At 37.3% G+C, this 21,987-nt stretch overlaps 1 protein-coding gene and 1 long non-coding RNA gene across 4 annotated transcripts in view; one reads left to right on the top strand and one right to left on the bottom strand.

The window, feature by feature from the left end:
- Positions 1–14,326, bottom strand: part of LOC126424823 (NPC intracellular cholesterol transporter 2 homolog a-like) — a 37,691-nt gene extending 23,365 nt beyond the window's left edge. The window contains exons 1-2 of one of the 2 annotated variants that reach the window (XM_050087617.1): positions 14,065–14,326; positions 8,021–8,134 (exon numbers count right to left, since the gene is read on the bottom strand). In XM_050087617.1, the coding sequence (XP_049943574.1) occupies positions 8,021–8,134; positions 14,065–14,143 (193 nt within the window). In that variant the 5' untranslated portion in view covers positions 14,144–14,326. Of the gene's footprint in view, positions 1–8,020; positions 8,135–13,853; positions 14,033–14,064 lie in introns of those variants that run through there. The other variant, XM_050087618.1, reaches the window with a different exon arrangement.
- A 476-nt stretch (positions 14,327–14,802) lies between these two features.
- Positions 14,803–21,987, top strand: part of LOC126424824 (uncharacterized) — an 82,079-nt gene continuing 74,894 nt past the window's right edge. For both annotated transcript variants that reach the window (XR_007576217.1, XR_007576218.1), the window contains exons 1-2: positions 14,803–15,021; positions 16,406–16,496. This is a non-coding gene — a long non-coding RNA (uncharacterized LOC126424824). The remainder of the gene's footprint in view (positions 15,022–16,405; positions 16,497–21,987) is intronic.

Genomic DNA, 21,987 nt, shown 5'->3' with positions numbered 1-21,987 from the left:
TAATTAAACCTAACTAACCTAAGGACATCACACACATCCATGCCCGAGGCAGGATTCGAACCTGCGACCATAGCGATCGCGCGGTTCCAGACTGTAGCGCCTAGAACCGCTCGGCCACTTCGGCCGGCCATTACGTTTTGTTATATCCTATTTTTTTACGTTTTGTTATATCCTATTTGTTATAATCCTAGAAAATGGTCGAGTCTTTCCCAATACACTAGAACGGCTAAAAGACTGAGAAGGATTATGCCGTCTCAAGACTGCAATGACGATGGTGAGGTGAGAAATGCTGCGGCCTGAGAGCATCAGGTTTTAACTCGCTCTTTGGAAACTCCTTCCGAAAACGAGACGCAGCGTAACATAAACTGAGTGCGTCATGCATTATTTCGTTCCTCACACCCTATCGTAAACAATTTTTGTTGTTTCTAACTAATTTCTTTGTTACAATGTTTATTTCTCAGTTATTTCTTTTCACTTTCATTGCTGCAGTTATTTCTTACACGTTGTTGTAATTTCTTATCAGTTTCTTTCTTGTGGTTGTTCACTGCAGGTTTCTGTATTGTAGTTGTTCAGTGCTAATTTGTTTACTGAAGAGGCTTCTAACAAGGGAACCTCCCCACCGCACCCCCCTCAGATTTAGTTACAAGTTGGCACAGTGGATAGGCCTTGAAAAACTGAACACAGATCAATCGAGAAAACAGGAAGAAGTTGTGTAGAACTGTGAAAAAATAAGCAAAATATACAAACTGACTAGTCCATGTGCAACACAGGCAACATCAAGGAGAATGTGAGCTCAGGAGCGCCGTGGTCCGTGGTTAGCATGAGCAGCTGCGGAATGAGAGGTCCTTGGTTCAAGTCTTCCCTCGAGTGAAAAGTTAATTTCTTTATTTTCAGACAATTATTATCTGTCCGTCCGTCCGTCCGTCCGATGCGAGGTAACTGCGCCGATTGTGAAACTGCTGCATTCATTTGTTGCAGTTTATGTGACAAACTCTTATGTTTTCATCACTTTTTTGGGAGTGATTGACACATCCACAAGAAAACCGAAATCGGGCAACGTAGAAGAATCTTTTTACCCATTCGCCAAGTGTACAAGTTAGGTGGGTCGACAACATATTCCTGTCATGTGACGCACATGCCGTCACCAGTGTCGTATAGAATATATCAGACGTGTTTTCCTGTGCAGGAATCGGTTGACCTATGACCTTGCGATCAAATGTTTTCATTTCCCATTGGAGAGGCACGTCCTTTCATCTACTAATCGCACGGTTTTGCGGTGCGGTCGCAAAACACAGACACTAAGCTTATTATAGTGAACAGAGACGTCAATGAACGAACGGACAGATCATAACTTTGCGAAAATAAAAAAATTAAACTTTTGACTCGTGGAAAGATTTGAACCCTCGACCTCTCGTTCCACAACTGCTCACGCTAACCACGGCGCCCTTGAGCTCGGATTCTCCTAGATGTTGCCTATACCGCACATGGACTACTCAGTTTGTATATTTTGCTTTTTTTTTACATAGTTTCACACAACTTCTTCCTGTTTTCTCGATTGATCTGTGTTCAGTTTTTCAAGGTCTATCCACTGTGCCAACTTATAACTAAATCTGAGGGGGGTGTGATGGGGAGGTTCCCTTGTAAGAAATCTGAGACCATCCAGTGAGTTCTGTGTTTTCATGAAGTGTGATATATAAGACAAACAAAAAAGACTTTGTTCAGTTTGGGAATAAATGTTCTCATTTGGAGACTGTTTTGAAGGGAAGATGTTTCCAGTGACGACTTTGTGTGTTCTAAATGTTTTGACAGAATAACGACAATGATAGTATCTGAACAAGGAGAAGCCTCACATGGTGCAGATGATGCAGATTTTGCATCAACAGAGGAAGAATGAAATACCCTGAATCAACTAAAGAGGTAGGTGTTAGTCCTGTTAAGAAACCGTGGTCAGTGAAGTGAAGTCATAAGCTCTATGCATCGAAAAGTGCAGAAAAGTTACTAAAGCTATGGATGAATACACTACAGCAAAACCAACCACACTCTTCAAAGTAGAAAGTCCATTTTCAGAAGTAAATGAACCAAAGCACTTTTGCACATCTTGCCAGGAATTTTTCACAAATATCATTTCAGCTGTTGAATATTGTGCACCCTACAGTGCAAAGGTGCAAGTTTTAACTATTATTCCAGAGACATTTTCAAAGAAAACAATTTTGAACCACATTCCATCAGTATCAAAGTACATGGTAGACAAATCAAGAAATGTGAGGTCTGTAAAAGAAGTCTTTGAAAGACCAGATCCCTATTATGGTCATCCTGTAGAAGCAGCTCAAGTTCAAATAGTGCAGTCATTTTATCTGGAAGATAAATGGGACTGTTCTCACCAGAGTGCCAACAAAAATGACACTGTAATTGCAACAGTTGAAGGTCAAAAAGTTGTGAAAGTGAAGAGGTACATGACTCGCAGTATTAAAGAAGCTTTTGCAATTTATAAGAGCAACTATACAACTTCACATTTTGGAAGATCAAAATTTTACGCACTACGGACTAAGTGTGTAGTTCCACACCCACCTAGATATGTCTATGTGTGTACTGCACGAATTTTGAACTTTGTGTGGTAACTTTGAAGAACTTGCTGGAGCATGCGACATATGACACCTTGGTTTTGAATGTGAAGTCACTAGTAGTCTGTGACGTAAAGCAAGAGACTTGTTTGTTTGAAGAATGTGGTGATTGACCTGGAAAGAGAGGACTGTCTTTATGGACACTTGGCCTGGAATACATAGCAGATAACTCTGCAGAAATTACACATGCGACGTGGAAGAAAAATAAACTAATTATGAAAACTGTTGCCTTTGACAATATCATTGGTGAACTTGGCAAATGGTCTTCGAAAGCAGTAACACACCAGCATCTAAAGAAATTGCAACAACAACAATGCATTACAGAAAGGGTGTGTACAGGCTGAAGAACTATGTGTAGTGCTTCACTGTGATTTCACTGAGAACTGGTCTGTAATTCTCCCACAAGAAGTACGAGGGTAGAGCAATGACCATGTTTCAATTTTTACGCGAGCGACATATTTTCAAAACAAGACCAGAAGTGTTGCAGTCCTAAGTGATGACACAGGACATGACTCAGCACATCCTTTGCTACCAATGCGCAAAATTCTTCAACTGAAAACAGGGGCAGAGAAGTTCATTATTTCTGATGGTGCTCCTAATCATTTTAAAAATTGTTACTAACTATTTGAACTGAGTAAGTCGCTTGTGCCAACTGACTGGGTATACAGTGCTACTGGTCACGGGAATTGGCCTTGTGATGTAGGAGGCCTGCTGAAGCACCATGCTACAAAACAATCTTTCCAGGCCAAATACAGCTGCGATTTAGAATACCGAGGATTTTATGAGAGTCAGGAAATCTTGTACATTCACAGCACCTCATTCTTTGGTCCAAAGAGGAAATTGAAGAATTTCATGAGCAGAATGGTCCAAACAAACTACCCATGAAAGGAATTCAGAAGACACATTTTTGGACTCAAAGTGATGGGCGAACTAATATTGCACGCACTTTAAGGATACAGGGTACTTAAAAATGGTGGAAAATTCGAAATTTTTTATGACTTTATTAAATTCTATAGTCTTCCTGATTACATTGATATATAAATTATATCGTTTCAAATGAAAAATTACCTTTATGGTCATGAATGCTACCATGCCCCTTTATTTCTGTTACAGAAACGAGTATTATTTCGAAAAGAACTGTGTTTCCAGTGATTACACATGTGATACATTGAATATGTTAGTAACAGTGCAGGTTTCTAGTGTCTGTAAAAAGAAACCTATGTATCAGTTCTTCAGGGAAGAAACTCCGGCATGGCACACCTCTTGGCGATTCAAATTTTTGTGTTAACAATGACTGTGTTTGTAGTGGATTTCTTGTTGATGATGGGGGCATCTTATCTTCTTTGATAAAGGAAGTGGCAAAATGTAAACAATGTGATGGTGTACGCTGCCTGGAAATAACTGAACAACAGAGTAGCAGGAAGGGTCTAGCGCCAAAATTAGTTGTTCTGTGTAGATCCTGCAATAAATTTACCTCAAAAATGACTTCGAACATTGTGCATAATTCATATGATGTGAATTTGAAGTTAGTATATGAAATGCGTGCAACAGCAAAAGGAAAAAAGGCTGCTTAAATGTTTTGTGGTTTGGTGGACCTTTCTCTTCCTCCCAGTAGGTTCAGAAGGTACATAAAAATACTTTTAGGTGCCTTGACAGTTATGTCTAAAGCATCTACGAAACATGCAGTAGTAGAAACTGTAAATATTAGTGGAACCAGAGACATTGCTATTGCAGTTGATGGGGCATGGCAATGTCGAGGATATCGTTCCTTGAATGGTGTTTGAAGTGCTACTTCTCTGGAGAATGGAAAAGTTGTTGATGTTGAGTGCCTGTCTAAGTACTGCCACATCTGCCATGGTAACACTGAAGCATATATTGAACATTAGTGTTCTAAGAATTATGATGTCTACAGTGGAGGTATGGAGTGTGATGGAGCTCTAGAAATATTTCAGAGGTTGGTGCCTGTTTATAACGTTAGATATACGAAGTACCTAGGCGATGGAGACTCGAAAGCTTTCAACAAAATTAATGAGTTCAGTGTTTATGGTGATACCATGGTAACAAAACTGGAGTGTTGTGGACATGTGCAAAAGAGGATGGATGCTAGATTGAGGAAGCTATGAACAGAAATGAAAGGAAAGTTGCTATCCAATGGAAAATCTCTGTCTGGCCGAGGCAGACTGACAGAAACTGTAATACATCTTCTTCAGATTTATTATGGACTGGCCATTAGATGGACTGCACCTCTGATGTTACAGCAATGAGAAAAGCTGTATGGGCCACCTATCATAAGTTGTCCACAGATGACCACCCTGTTCACATACTTTGCCCTAAAGGAGCAGATTCTTGGTGTGGTTACCAAAAATCAAAAGAAAGTGGTCAAATATACCATCATAAGTAATCTCTTACTGAGACTGCTATGAATGAAATAAAACTCATTTTCAGAGACCTGAGTGACCTTGTTTTGCTTAGTAAATATCTTCATGCGGGCACTCAGAATACAAATGAAAGTTTCAACCATTCAATGTAGGAAAGATTACTCAAGAATAAATACATTAAAAGTTGGTGTACTAGATGCAGTGGTATGTTTGAGTGATCGAGTGATAGGAAGGTTGGAAGTCCTGAGAAATTTACACATAAAATGTGGCTCTAATATGGAAGTTCAATTGCTTGCGTGTGACAGACAACGGGTGCACGAAGCTCAAAGATTCGCTCTTCAAGTTACCAAAGAAGCAAGAAGTGCTAACAGGAATGCCAAGAGGAAGCTTGAAGATGATGAAATGCTGCAGGATGAAGACTTTGCTTCAGGAATGTTCTGAGGCACAGTTTAATTGGACTCATATCTTCATTCATAATTTCCCCACAAGTTGCATTTTTCTGAATTCAGGTACAAATATTTCCTAAAGTTTATAAAGCATTGCTCTAATTTTTTCTGTGACTTGCAATAGTCCATACTTATGTAGTAGACCTAAGCTTCATTGCAGAATCAACTAAATTATAGAAAAAATAACATTTCTATTAGGAAAAAAAAAAATTATAAAAATTAAAATGTAAGATGTTTAGAAAGTGTGCTGCATTACCTGATATCAACAAAAAAATCTGTAAAACATATACATTGTAAACAGTGCCTGAAAGAAATAGGTGTTTATTTTTACATAATATTGAGCCGCAAAATTACCCTGTATCCTTAACGAGAAAGAAAGAAGAAATTTCATTCATTCGGTCAACACCTCAGAAACAGCAGGATAATATTCAGATTCACAGCCTCAGGAGGAGGATGTTTGTGATGTGTGTGTATGACTATGACTGACTGGTGGATTGCAGAGATTATAGACGCTAGTTATGAGTTAAACGAAACTGTAGTGAACATGATGCTATGACATGGACCAGCTGTTGTGGATTGGCCAGAGCGCCAACCCACAATAGAGGAAGCCGAAAGGCACGCGTTTAAGCTCACGCAGGCTGGCGTGAGGTCTGGAACAGTTACAGGAATCGAGTCTAGTAAAAAAAGTACGGAGCTTCTGGAATACTTAACTTTAATCCATAATTGGTGAACATCGGTCTGACGGTACATGCATCACAAGATAAATAGCAAATGATAATGGCGCCTTGCTAGGTCGTAGCAAATGACGTAGCTGAAGGCTATGCTAACTATCGTCTCGGCAAATGAGAGCGCAATTTGTCAGTGAACCATCGTTAGCAAAGTCAGCTGTACAACTGGGGCGAGTGCTAGGAAGTCTCTCTAGACCTGCCGTGTGGTGGCGCTCTGTCTGCAATCACTGACAGTGGCAACACACGGGTCCGTCATATACTAATGGACCGCGGCCGATTTAAAGGCTACCGCCTAGCAAGTGTGGTGTCTGGCGGTGACACCACACCAGCTGCTGGATATAGGTTTCCAGCTGAAGGACAGCAAGAACACCATCAGTGCTCACTTCCTGTTCACAATGTTTTGAAGATTGTAAGTGCTCCAGTTCCTATTGGTTCAACAGGAAGGCATCACTCTATATCAAAGTAAGATACTGAAGCAGTGGAACACATTTTTAGTTCATTGACTGGCTAATTTCAGTACAAAACAAAGAGCACAGAAGTTGTAAAAATCGAAACCTTTAAGCCTTTGGACCTTTCATATACATTTTGGAACCATTTAAAATGCTTTAAAAAAAGAGTCTCTTTCTCATCTTTCAAAACTAAAATTATGTTAAACAAGGCTAGTGTTTGATTTTTATGAGCCTGTTATGTGATAATGTGGTAATTAAACAGGTTTTCTGTATGGCAAAAACTTCATTTTTTTTATAAAACCTGTTCAACCCAAAAGTGGCAGCTCTCCTTTCAGGGAACGTAGAACTATATGGTACTAATAAAAAACAAAAAAAAACAAAAACAAAAAAAACAAAAAATTTATGGATCAGCATTTCTGAAAAAAATTCCCATAAATTATAAAGAGTTCAGAACGCTATAGTACAAGAATTTTGACAGATAAGTCCAAATGGAGGATTTCTTTGTAATCATAAAGCAATTATCTTTCAAATAAAAAAAGCCAACAAAATATCTATAACTGTTCCAGAGATAAAGCATTTTAAATTTTTTTCCAAAATTCACCCCTTCAAAATGGTATGCGCAGTGTCATCTTTGGAGGGCTGTACCTTGCAGCAGAAATTTTTTGGAGACAGCAAAAAAATACATGTTCCTTACTTAGTCCTTCATTTTAACATACGCTAAATTAAATAACACTGGATACTATGAAGGTAAGATTTTTTTTTAGCCTGCCTGAATTGATATGAACTGTCTAGTGCACTCTGGTGGCTATTACACCTATCACAGAGAATTGCAACTCTCATCATTTACGTACCAGCCAATGGAGCCTATGTATATGAAACAACTCACCATGTCTTCTCGGTGCTTACTTTTTTCTTGTCAGGCAGCTATTTCAAGAACAATCATACATTGCACCTTTATAAAAATTAAGAACGTATTTTTGACATGCTTAGAGAACTATGAGGATTTATAACAGATTTTTTACATTATATTTGCAGGAGACAGAGACTTTAATGTGGTTTTCTATTGCAGCAGAGAGCAAGGTGCTATGATGGCTCCCTGCAGACAGTACTTGTTGCCAACCTTCAAGTCAGACACCAACAAATTTAATTCATACTATAGGAGAAAGACTCGTGAAATGTTAACAGCCCCCTTGCATGCTCTATGTCAGAGTAAACCTGTGAGAGGCTGTCGCACACCTGTATACAAAACAAATCTGTGCTACCATCAATAAATATCTCGCTCACAATCTCACTCCACTCTCACTCCACACACACACACACACACACACACACACACACACACACACACACACCTCCACAATTTGACATCACAGAATTGAAGGCCCCTCCCCTACTTACAAACAGAAAATGATATTGTGATGCCAACATTAGTTCCACGTTTCAGGTCACATTCAGCGGCAGAAGCTGCACACCCAGACACTGTCACATTGACACAGCTTCCCACGTCCGAATCTGTAACAGTAACAAACATGGCAATCCTACTACGTAAAATGTAGCAAAAAACACACACATGTAACTTATTTTACGACGTTAAGATACAAGCTACATTTCAAGCATTTGTAGACTTAGAGAAAGCTTTTGACAATGTTGACTGGAATACTCTCTTTCAAATTCTGAAGGTGGCAGGGGTAAAATACAGGGAGCTAAAGGCTATTTACAATTTGTACAGAAAGCAGATGGCAGTTATAAGAGTCGAGGGACATGAAATGGAAGGGAGTGAGACAGGGTTGTAGCCTCTCCCTGATGTTATTCAATCTGTATATTGAGCAAGCAGTAAAGGAAACAAAAGAAAAATTCAGAGTAGGTATTAAATCCATGGAGAAGAAATAAAAACTTTGAGGTTCGCCGATAACATTGTAATTCTGTCAGAGACAGCAAAGGACTTGGAAGAGCAGTTGAATGGAATGGATAGTGTCTTGAAAGGAGGATATAAGATGAACACCAACAAAAGCAAAACGAGGATAATGGAATGTAGTCAAATTAAGTCTGGTGATGCTGAGGGAATTAGAATAGGAAATGAGACACTTAAAGTAGTAAAGGAGTTTTGCTATTTGGGGAGCAAAATAACTGATGATGGTCGAAGTAGAGAGGATATAAAATTTAGACTGGCAATGGCAAGGAAAGCGTTCCTGAAGGAGAAAAATTTGTTAACATCGAGTATAGATTTAAGTGTCAGGAAGTCGTTTCTGAAAGTATTTGTGTGGAGTGTACCCATGTATGGAAGTGAAACATGGACGATAAATAGTTTGGACAGAAAGAGAATAGAAGCTTTCGAAATGTGGTGCTACAAAAGAATGCTGAAGATTAGATGGGTAGATCACATAACTAATGAGGAGGTACTGAATAGGATTGGGGAGAAGAGAAGTTTGTGGCACAACTTGACTAGAAGAAGGGATCGGTTGGTAGGACACGTTCTGAGGCATCAAGGGATCACCAATTTAGTATTGGAGGGCAGCGTGGAGGGTAAAAATCGTAGAGGGAAACCAAGAGATGAATACACTAAACAGATTCAGAAGGATGTAGGTTGCAGTAGGTACTGGGAGATGAAGAAGCTTGCACCGGATAGAGTAGCATGGAGAGCTGCATCAAACCAGTCTCAGGACTGAAGACCACAACGACAACAAGCTACAAGGATAATTTTATGAATTGCACATGTGAAATTTTGAAATCTTTATTGTACTGCAGCTAGAATTCACAGTGTGTCATAATCCAGTAAACTTCTTATTGTTGTGGTCGTAAGTCCAAAGACTAGTTTGATGCAGCTCTCCAAGCTACTCTAGCCTGTACAAGCTGCTTCATCTCCAAATAACTTCTGCAACCTACGTCCCTCTGAATCTGCCTACTGTATTCACACCTTGGTCTCCCTCTATGATTTTTTAACTCCATCCCCCCCACCTCCCACCACCACCCTATCCCTAAACAATTCCATCCAATATTAAATTGGTGATACCTTGATGTCTCAGAATGTGTCCTACCCAACATTCCCTTGTGAGAGAGACTGCTCTGTAGTTTAGCCTGATGTCTAGGTTAGGTTGGAGGATGACAGTTCGGTTATGAATTGGCAAAGTCAACAAATGTGAAAGCAAAAAATCTTGTTGCATTGATGGGCTGATCTGTAGATATGCCATTTGAAATAATCGCCACTGGTGTGATGATGTACGAGGGTCATGACATAAGTCATGGTAACTTTAGTACATCCTGCAATGATGCAACTACACGGGAATTCCATGATGCACATGGTGAGGCAGTGTGTATCTGAACATAGAACAGGGTTCCAGTGCAGGAGATCACAGCAAAGGGTGAAATGAAACAAACATACTGGAACTTTGTGTAAATTTATCATGCATGGGTAAAAAAGGAACAAAAATAAATTAAAATCAACCACTGTCCCTCAGAGCATCCACACAGCATTGCCAACAATGGGGAATGCGTTGAATGGTACTGGTATTGTCAGAATGTCGTGAGGATATCTGCCCAGTTTACTAAGCGCCTCCCACACGATTGTTTCTTCGGTTGTGCAGTGAGGTCGAAGTCGCATGGACTGAGGTCTGGCGATTAGGGCCGATGGGGCAGGATTTCCCACTCCCACCACTGCTACAATTATTGATGACGCCTGCAGTGTGGGTTGTACAATTCCATTATCCAACAGTGGTGGATATTTTCACCAAAGTGTACATCGCAGATGGTACAGCAGAATATCCTGGTAGTATTGGGAATTGACAGTGTGGCCATTCCTAACAGAATGGCACTCCAGAATACACAGCTGTTCCCCGCAGCTGCTCATAGTTCCGCACAACACTGAGTAGTGTATCTGACAGTGAGAAAGGCAATTTTCGCTTATGCTTGCTGCTCCACTCTGCTTACATCCACCTTTTAGCACCCCCCCCCCCCCCCCCCTCCATCACTTATGGAATGACTTTCATAGTAGCTGTGCTGTTTACAGCTTTTTCTCATGTTTCTTATATCACTTTCAAAGCCGACAACAAGAGTTGAACATTCCTATTTATCTAGTGAAATTCCTAAGATTTCTGACTGAAACACTTAAAAGTAGAAAGTACTGTTCCTAGCATTCAGAACTTGTGCATACTTCCATTCTGTTTTATTCTCTGACAATCTTCTGGGCCATTATAGATAGCTTGTTTACAGACGTGTGCAATAAAAATACAGTGTAAAGTTAATACCTGAACTTCTTTCAGAAGCCTCTTTAGGGACTGAGTTATTTTACACTTACATGCCAGTACACAAAGGATGAGCCAAAAGTCACTAACCATCACAGCTCAATTTAACGCAAAACAAGCTAATGGAATTCAGAAATAACTGATACTTACTTTAAGCTACAGGACTATTTATAACATTCCCTCTAAAACCATTTTCCATCTTTCTTGACATACTTCATCGGAAACCTTTGGATAACCACCTGTAAAACTTCAAGCGTAGTTTCATCACTTATTGATGACCTACCTCACATGTACCACACTGCTGCAGATCCACTTTTCTCAAAACATCTCTGTAAATCATAGACAGCATTCCTTTAGATGGAACACTGTTGAAATTATCAGTCCACTCATTTATTATTAAATTATAACAATCTTTATACCATATTTCTAAAGCAAAAACTTTTTCTTCATTAGAAAAGATCTTAGCAACGGGTTACAGTCAACCATGAACAATTTCAGAGATATTTGATTTAATAGCAGTGCACTCTGGTGTTTGTATCAATTACCTGAAAAAATATAGCTGTGGACTATAGTGTTTTTATGAACAATTATCACAAACAAAAAAGATTATCTTAAAGTCTCAAATGGTTTATAATGGGTTGTGACTTTTGGGCCGCCCCGTATAAACCCCTCACAGTATTTGTGGCTTTATATATATATATATATATATATATATATATATATATATATATATATATATATATATATATATATATATATATATATATATATATATATATATATATATATATATATATATATATATATATATATATATATATATATATATATATATATAAAAAAATGAACACAGCAAAAGCCTATAACAAGTTGGAAGACCCGACACTGTCAGGTGAGGGACTCACAGCAATCTGTATCATTTATTATACATTTTAATGGTCTTGACTGCAATATACTGAAATTACAACTGGATGATAACTGGTTTTGGTTGACTACCAACCATCTTCAGATCAGCTTACACTATAATTGGTACCAGAGCATAGTGTTAAAACAACAATATTGTTACCAAGCATAACTTGTCAATATTCAAAGGCTGGTCAAAGTGCAATTGTGGGCACACAAAACCAGTGAGAGGCTATGCCCAGGGACAGAGCTGGCATCTAGTATCAACTGGTACAGCTGACAACAAATTTCTTTCTATTGTCTGTGAAAGAACTGGGTTACCCAAAGAGGTTTACTTAGATGTTAGTCCAGACAAAGTTTGCAACTATCTATATAGGGGCAGCTGTAGTGCCTTTTTTGAAACACACAAACTACAGAATAGCTGCCCAGTTTGCAATATTCTTTTGTGTCACTGCAAGAGGGTAAATGACAGTGGGCAGCACAATGCCTACGTTTATTATGGTTAATTTTCAATTTCTTTCTGAACTAAAGATGTGTTGATTGACTGGCCTGTAGCAAAGCCTGAGGAAAGGGCTTGATTCACAAGTAGTTCTTCAGTGTGACGTCACGAAAGAAAGCTATTTCACAGTTACTGAATAGCTCAGGTAGGTACCGAGTAGTCAGTATCAAAAGTTGTGTGTACCTCGCATTCCTCTAAATGAGCTACAAAATTATATTCTGAACTTTTGGGATTACATTTCTTTTTTATTTCATATTCTCGCAATTCTGCCAGCACATTAGCTCAAACGGAGGCAATTATGTGATTGGCTTCACAATATTTAGTCTCCTGACAACTTCACCAATTGTCCACTACTACTGGAATCTTTTATTTTGTACACCTGTCTTTGAAATTTCTTGGCATGTTATATGGTAAACAATATGCTTTCAAGGAATACATACATTTCTTTCCTACATTTGTAACTGTATCACTGACTTGAATATGCTAATGGACTGAAAACTTCTCTTATGCATCTGCTACTGCACTTGTATTACCAAATGAAACTGCATATGCACTATTTTATTACAGAAAATAGGAGATTGGCATTTCTGAAACGTATTTAGCTGAGGGTAATGCATGATGATACCATCGATTGCTTACCATTTTCTCACGATGGGTTTCAGAACATGTTTGATGTGGTAAATGCTACCAAAAAGTAAGGAAACAAACATATCTGAAGTAAACAAATGTTTCTTATTTAGTAGATCTATTAACGATTTTTACTTCTACTTCAATGGAGACAACTCATGAATATTAAATGTTATCTGAGTGAGTCTTATTATCTTTAAAATTATAAACTCAATTTAATTGACACAATTAACTGCATGCAAGCAAAAAGTATACTTATATGAGTTTACATCATAAGCTAAACAAAGTTGTATGAATCAGTGTGAAATCAGCTTCCTTAAAATCTCTGACAACTATACATTAGCATCACTAAAAAAGAAGGCTGTCACAATGTTCTGTATTTGTGCTCAACATGTTTATGTCCTACACAAAAGGATGTGGTAAAGTAAATACCAGCTCATTCCTCATTATTTCAACTGGTCTAAGTTTCATTACACGAAAAAATTCTTAGTAGAAAAAGAAAACAGTGACCGAAAGTAAATGTAATTTTATCATCTTAGTCAGCTTTAAGATACACCCACAGAGCTACACATATTTGTTACACCATAAAATGCACTCTCACTATGGGTTCATTTGAAGTAAACTTTTCGGGACGATTGACCACAGCATCATGGTTACCTGCAACGTTCCATATTTAAAAATGGATGAAATACGTTAAAAGTTAACTAATTCGATTTTTAAGATCAGTAAACTTGTACAGTACATTTCTTTTCATAACTTACGATTATAACAAACATCAGAAAACAAACAAAGCATCTACTGCGAAAGAGGAGAAAAAGTTTAAAATTCTACATGTAACATTCTTAAGATTTTAAAACAGGTATATTTAGTCTGTATATGACAAATGTATAGCAAACAATTTAGCCACACACTGCTGGTGTGTGTCAACACCTGCAAAAACGTGAAAGCGAATCAAACACTATACCTTGGCTGAACGGCATGTCACCAATGATACACTGAAGCACCAAGCATTGAATAATAAGCTATTCGAGAAAGAATATTCGTTTAAACTTAGTATTACTGGTGCTTCAAATTCAGTAGGGATGGGAATCTTCATAGCGAACTTCTGAGCTTCTGCATGGAAAAAGCCATACACCTTACGCTGTACGATTTTAATTTGAAGAGCACTCACTCACCACAAAACTGGACGTTTGCTGCAACAGATGATAAGCAAAAAGCTAAAGAGAACAGCAAACAACAAATTAGAGTTTTCATGTTCGAACTAGTTTTCCACTCTTCTGAGAGTCTGGGTGACTACTAAATGCTATCGACAAGTGACTGTGAGTGGCTTCAGTCACTTGGGGAGGAATGACACATTCGTAGACAAAGAAAATTTGCTGTACTTTACACACTTGTTGGACTCATAATTCAAATATATGCGTCACGTGCTGATCTATCACATTGTGTACTGTGCCTGCAGGGCAGGAAACCTAGGCGTTACAAAACTTTTTTTGTGTATCGTCGGAAGACCAATAAATGTATTTAGAAACCAAAAGGAGGGTTTCTAATGACACAAAAATTTCATTTATTTCGCTAAAGTACTGTAAACTCTTCGCTTATTAAGTAACAGATAACTGAAACTTCAGCTTTTCGTCGTCGTAAGTTCCTTCGTTTTATTTGTGATTAGCGCGCTGTTTAAAAGATCGAACTATGAGTTACGAAAGCTGAGTTTTAAGTTTTGGGGATCTCTTAACAAAAATATAGTAAGTTGTCTCAAAATTACAGTCAGCATGTAAATTGTTATCGAATGTACATTTAATAACCCTTCTGAACATCATTACGCAAAGTTTATCTTTCGAGTTGCTTATCGGTAGCCTACACAATTAACTCAAATCTATAACGCTATCACGGTAACACTGAACTGTACAGTTCTGTCACCTGAAAGACTTTTGAAAAACATTTTCTGTACCGTCATTCTCTGGTGTAGTTTGAGTGAAAATTGCTGGTAGTGCTTTTATTTCCATTCTATCATGTCATATGACATAATATTTTGTGGTTACCAGCCTTTAGCCAAAAAAAATTTCCTGCACAGAAGAGAGCGCCGAGAAATATGAGCGGTATTCATCCAAGATATTCTTGCAGAAATCTGTTCCGTAAGTTGCAAATATTAGCTGACACCTCTCAATACACAGTTTCTTTGATGATTTTTGTTACTAATAACCAGCCTCTTTTTAAAACTAACAGTTAATGTTATGATCATGGTACTACTTCAAAAAATGATTTACCTAGGGATCTGAAACATTTAAGTCTTTTGCAAAAAGGTGTTCATTATTCTGCCACATTTTTTTAACTTTCTTCCTTCAGATATTAAAGTTCACATTAATGTCTTACCTAATTTTAAAAGTAAATTAAGAGAATACCTAACGGAAAATTCCTTCTACTCTTATGATGAGTACCGGCAGATAATACAATGATTGTTTTTTTTGTAAATTGTAACGTCAATGGTATTTATATTCTCAAAACTTTGTTTTAGTGTGTTTTGCTATAACTCATCTTTAACTGTCTAAGTTGGACAATGTACTATATTTTCTTGTTTCTTTGATTAGATTTTAACTGTCAAGCATACTCATCTTTCTATGGTGCATTTTATATACATGTATTATATTTGTGTTATGTAACCTTGAGTCGTTCCACATCCATGTGATTTATCACAATACGGATTAATGGAATATGAAATAAATAAAGAAATAACGTAAAGAATGCAGCTGAAAATCGCACCAATCATTGCTTAGTACGCCTAATATGGCTTTTGATTTCGTAGCCATTCAAGGACTAGCGCATTATGTTGAAAAGAAAAAGGAGCACCTTTAACGAGTGAGCATACGAATTACGTATCACAAATCTGTCATTGTAAGGTATGATTTAATTTGACATGATCGGTAATGTTTAAGTTACTTGGGTAGGTCTATTGTTTTTACGCAAATCAGGAATTATATTACATTTTCAAAATCATCAGTATTCCCTGTTTCACTGTCTTCTTCTCGTATACGATATCCTTTGAACTAATAAAAATTAATATTTCTTTGGGAACAAAACTCTAGGAGTAACATGTGGCAAAAACTACAAGTATTATGTCTCACACAGTAATAACTAGCAAACTACCTTTGATAGAAATAGTATTCTTTACAATTAAATGCGAAACAGTCCGCAGTTTTCTTTAAAAAAAGTTCATTTCAGGATAATTACCACACCTTAAATATTGTTTGACATGTTTGCAAGCTTGCCCGTAACAGTCTCCAGTCAAACGAAATCTTAAATTTTAGTATGAAATGTTTAATTTGTATCTCAGTATCTCATTACTGATTAGTAACATTGCACAGTTTTTAGGATTAATAAATTATACCTAAGTAGCTAGTAAGTAACTAAACGTAGCAGAAAATATATCCAGGCTGTTACTATAAAAAAGCGACTATCAGTCTTTATTTCTGAAGAAAAGGATTTTATTTATGTGTAACGTATCTACATGTTCCTTTCCAGTTCACAAAATGAAGAAACATTCCTGCTATTCAGCTGCTGTATAGCCATAGGCCTCTCATCGATTTGAAAATCACGAAAGCTGACAAGAAAGGTACGTGTAAGTGCACAAAATAAAAACATAAGTCTCCCGGTTTTTTCTCCTTGAAATCTGGTCTGCCTGTCTAAGAATGAAATTGTCTCCTAGTTCATTTTTTTTTTTTTTTAAACCTTGTCAGGGTTTGAATGTGAGAGAATGGTGATCAAGCGGACAGCAGTAAGGCAGTCGTCGCCAGACACATATTGTGTTAGCGGAAACGCCTTTCCGTAATTGGATTGACGCGCTTCCCTCGATGGGTTGCGCAACTTCAGCAGTTGCTAAACGGAAAAAGCCAGCACTCATTCATCGTCATCTGACTACATGGACACTCACTCTGACTCACAGCTAGGAATACACTGGTTTTGGCTTATGTCGTGCTTTTTTTTTTCTTCAACGTCAATTTAACTTGGGTGTTAAAATCGATCAAAATAACTAGTTTTGAAATAACTGAATTTCGGTTTTTTATTCCTATTATTTCCTTAAGTAATGTAGAAATAGAACGAAGATTCCTTATGCCATGTCGTTTGTTTGCTCGTTGCTGTCGGCAGTGTTATTAAAAGAGTGAAGATCGTTTTTCTCATTTTCTGTAATAACACAATATTTCAAAGCGATGGAAATTTTACGAATAAAAATTACTAATTTTTCAAAAACAGATCTATCTAGAGACAAAAAATTTTAAGACAGCTGTGATGACCAATAGATATTTCGATTTTCTTACCCAGTTATTAGTGACCGATAAGAAACGCGTGTTATAACCGAAACCAAATAAATATACTGAAAAACACCAGTTATTCCAAACTAAAATAACGGTATCGGTTTTTCCTGTCTCTAGTTACCCACAACTGGATTTTGTTTCGTTTCCCAATCATGTCACAATCAGGCGGTACATGATTATGAGAAACTGAGAGTATCCTATTGGGATTTATTCAGGGTAATTGATCGATGAGTGGGTACGGAACAAAAACCGCCTAATGAACTTAAGGCCAGAAATGCATGGTTTCCATGCTAGAGACCATTTAGGGAGCCCTACAGAAAGTTGTATGCGTGTACTTAAGGCAATCATTCCGGCAGTAAACAGTAACAGAACACTTAATAAAGAAATACACGATCACAACACTAGAGGTAGCTATGCAGGTGTAAAACTACTGAATTGCTTCTTCCTAATATCTCCAAATTGCTCATTGCAGAACTAAAAAAGAAATTAAAATTACAGCTCCTAAACAATACTGTGTATTCAGTAGATGAGTTTCTAGATTTAGTACACTCATCTGACAGAAGACCATCTATTTACAAACATATGAATCTCATACCTTAGACTGTGTCACAAATTGTAAATATTTGAATCTCAGTTCTGAAGACTGTGTCACAAACTGTAAATTCCTTAATCTATGTATTGCAACGTTCTGTCAACTAAATTTAGAAAAAGTTGTGTAGATAGTAAAGCCAGGCAATAATATGTAACTCTAGTAAGTAAGGTTCTAACTTACTGGAACAAAAAAAAAAAACTTTTTTTTGTAATCGTTTCTTGTTGGATCAAAATAAATAAACATTGTTACAGAGACTGCAGTCTAATACACACTGTATCATGTGGCCACATTTACAGTATCTGTTGAAAAGAGTTTCCACGTGTCTCAATGCATATGTGTACATGCCGTAGTGTGTTCTGTCTTACATGTTCACATCGGCCAGGCTGCATCTGAACAGTGTCAAAGGAAGCATGAATTTTTTGCTCCAGTGTCTCTTCATCTGGAATGGGCTCTGCATACATGATACTTTTGAGATGGCTGTATAACGAGAAATCCCATGAGTTGAGATCCAGTGAATGAGCAGGCCATGCAACTGGACCCCCTTGTGCAATCCATCGACCAGGGAAGTCACAACTGAGATGTGTCTGGACGATAACGAAGAAGTGGGCTGGAGGACCATCGTATAGTAGCCACATAACCCTTTGAATCATCAGTGGAATGTCTTTCAGCAGGGGAGGCAAAGTCACCCGCAAGAAATGCCAATTGTTCTGGCCTGTTAGGCAACGTGGAAGGAAGACTGGTTCCAAAATACAGTCGCCTACTATCTCGGCTCACCTTCCAGCTACACCAGTGCTGATGATTCACTGCCACCATACCACTGGGATTCTGCATACTATCCCACAGATGATGGATACGAAAGTTGAAGATACCACTCCACATAAAGGTGGCCTAATCTGTGGATAGGATGGATGATACAAATACTGCAATCATTGTTGCCTGGTGAACAAAACAGTGACAAAACTGCTCTTGATGTAGAAAGTCTATTGCTAGCAAGCCCTGCACGTTCTGTAAATGATAAGAATAGTAACAATCATCACGAGAATGTTCCACACGGTTGTCTGGCTTATCCTGTACTGACGGGCCAACTGGCTGGTACAGACATGGCTGTCACCTTCCACAGTATCAATTACATTTTCCTCCAAGACTGGTGTCTGAACATTTCAGGTACATCCTTCATGATTTCCTGCTTCCTGAAATGACCCTGTCTCAGACAAATGATGAAACACTGTTGTAAATATTGAATGCTGTGGTTGTTGTCAGTGGGGATAGGTCTCCTGATACAACCTCACTTCTGCTGGCCATTGCCATTTGCCTTTCTGTAAGTAAACACTGTGTTGGCAAGCTCTCGATTCAAACATGGAACCGTTGTGTACAATGCTCTATCACATCCACTACAAGTTGAATCAGCAAGAGAAGTGAATTGGACACAACATTACAAATTACTATGGTAGGAGAGGGTGATAGGGCATGACATACGAAACCATGTATACCATGTATACTGTAAGTGTGCCTGCATGACATAACACATATTTCAGTAATACCAAATTTATATAGACTGTCAATAGTATTGTTACAATTTTTTTAATAATATTATTTACCCTATGATCATTTTATAAAATGGTGTAGGCAGGTCATTTCTAAAGATGTTTACAATCTGGTCCACAGAATGGAGGTAACAGCAAATATGGGTACTGCATCCTAAATTTATTTATTTATTTTATTTATTTATTTACCCATCTTTAAGCATTTACATTCAATCAATGTCGTCATGAGTAATGTACAATTTACATATTAAGAAATATAACTATTGTGAGGTATCACACAAAGCTAAAGTATACATTTTAAAAGAACATACATAATAAAGGAATACATTTGATACATAAAGATATCCCACATAACTAAAGTGTGCATTTTAAAGAATGTGCATAATAAAAAAATACATTTCATACATAAGGATTTCTCCACATGATTAACAATTAAATGTGGAACTCCAGAGACAAAACAAGCTTAGGAAGAGGTTCAAACAGAGTTGCAAGTTGTTTCGTAAGTCAGGTCTATTTTTGAAGAGTTTTCAAATTCTTTAACACTGTAAAAAGCTTTGTCTTTCAGCCATTTTTTAGTCTTACTTTTAAATATATTAAGAGAGGCACAATGTGCCTGCACAGGTAATGTATTGAAGAGCCTTATTCCCATGTATTCATAACTGTCTTGTGTTTTCTTGAGCCGAGTTGTTGGTATGTCTATCTTAATTGTTTGACGAGCGTTATGATTATGAACAGACTGCCTAAGGTTGTAACTGTTAAAGTAGTTTTCTTTTATGTACAAAAGCCAGCTGTATATAAAAAGAGAAGGGACTGTCATTATCTGTAATTCTTTGAAGTATGATTTACATGATACGTTATTTTTGGTAATCCCAGAGATGCTCCTGATGGCTTTCTTCTGCCAAATAAAAATTTTCTTTGACCATGGAGAATTACCCCATAGAAGAATACCATAGCTAATATGGCAATGAAAGAATGCATAATAGGAATTAATCAGTAGGCTTTCAAAAACACAGGTGCATAATTTTTTCAGTAGATAGATAACTTGCGAAAGCTTTCGAGATATGTTGTCTATGTGACTCTGCCAGGTTAATTTCGTATCTAAGTATATGCCAAGAAGTTTGGTAGAAGTGTACTCAACATCAGCATTGGATAAGCTGAAGGATATATTTACAGTCTTTTCATAGTTAATAGCTAACTCATTTGCTTCGAACCACATATTGGATAATCTGAGAAAATCTTTACTTTGCTCCTTCACTTTATTTATGTCCTTCCCTGAATTGATGAAAGTTGTATCATCTGCGTAAAGCACAGATTTGCATGGCATATTGCTGGGCAGGTCATTTATAAATATTATAAACAGTAATGACCCAAGCAGTGATCCTTGGGGTACACCTCTAGTGACATTCCGTAGCTGTGACTTTTGACCATTGTAGCTTACAGTTTGCTTTCTATTAATGAGATATGATTAATGAGGGAGAGTTCCAGATCCCTAATGCCATAACACCATAGTTTTTCCAGCAGTATTGTGTGGTTTACAGAATCAAATGCTTTGCTTAAGTCCACTAGTGTGGCTTCAGCAGATAATTTGGATTCAAAAGAAGATTGCACAATAGAAACAACATTTTCAACAGCTTTAATTGTTGATAACTGGGCCCTAAAACCATATTGAGATTTAGTCAGTTCATTGTTTTTTGACAAATGCATGTTAATTTTCTTTTGTATACAATATTCGATTATTTTTGAAAAAATAGGTATCAGAGAAATTGGCCAATAATTATTAGTGCAGTTTTTATCACCCTTTTTGTGTAATGGAATTACTACTGTCTTCTTTAGACATTCTGGAAAAATACCACTGTCAAATACCCAGTTTATGAGTGTGCAGAGAGGAAATGATATCAAGTCGATTATTTTTTTAATTAGAAAATTTGAGAGGCCATAAATATCTTCTGATCTGGAGTCACTTAACTTTACCACTGGTTTAATTACATCACTTATTTCCACATGTCCCCAATTACAGGTTGGCACAGTATCAGCAAAGTTTTGTAAAAACTGGTTTATATAAGTAGATTGTGAATTTGATTTTGAACTCTTCTTATGAGGAGGTGAGGGAATAGGGTTTGCTGCATTAATAAAAAAGAGGTTAAATTCATCTGGGGTGACATTAACATCAGTTGTAACTTTTATACTATGACTACCTGTACCTAATTCTGCTTTAATGACCCTCCATGCAGCCTTACACTTATTATTGGAGTTTTTAATGAAGATATCATTTGCTCTACATTTTGCTAATCTGATTTGTGATCTGTAGTGTCTCTTGAGGCTAACATACATTGCATTGTCAACACTACCATTTTTACCTTATCATAGCATATCAAAACCATTAATCTTAGCTTCTGTAAATATGGTGTGAACCACCTATGTGGAGTAGTTCTACCATGCTTTCTTGCCATAGTTTTGTTTCGTTTGGTAACCATTGGATAGGAGGTATTGAAAATTTCAGATAGAGTACTAACAAACCTGCTACAAGCCTCCTCAACATTGTTGTAAGCATATATTATATTATTCCAGTTTAGTAGCTTCAGCTTATCCCTGAAGCTATTTATGCTTTTATCATTTAATAACCTGACATACCGGGTTGGTTCACAATCCCCCATT

The sequence above is a fragment of the Schistocerca serialis genome, chromosome 10, assembly GCF_023864345.2.
Source record: "Schistocerca serialis cubense isolate TAMUIC-IGC-003099 chromosome 10, iqSchSeri2.2, whole genome shotgun sequence".
In the NCBI taxonomy this organism is placed as follows: Eukaryota; Metazoa; Arthropoda; class Insecta; order Orthoptera; family Acrididae; genus Schistocerca; species Schistocerca serialis.
The sequence above is the reverse complement of the archived record's forward strand: the minus strand, read 5'-3'. Positions and strand labels throughout refer to the sequence as shown.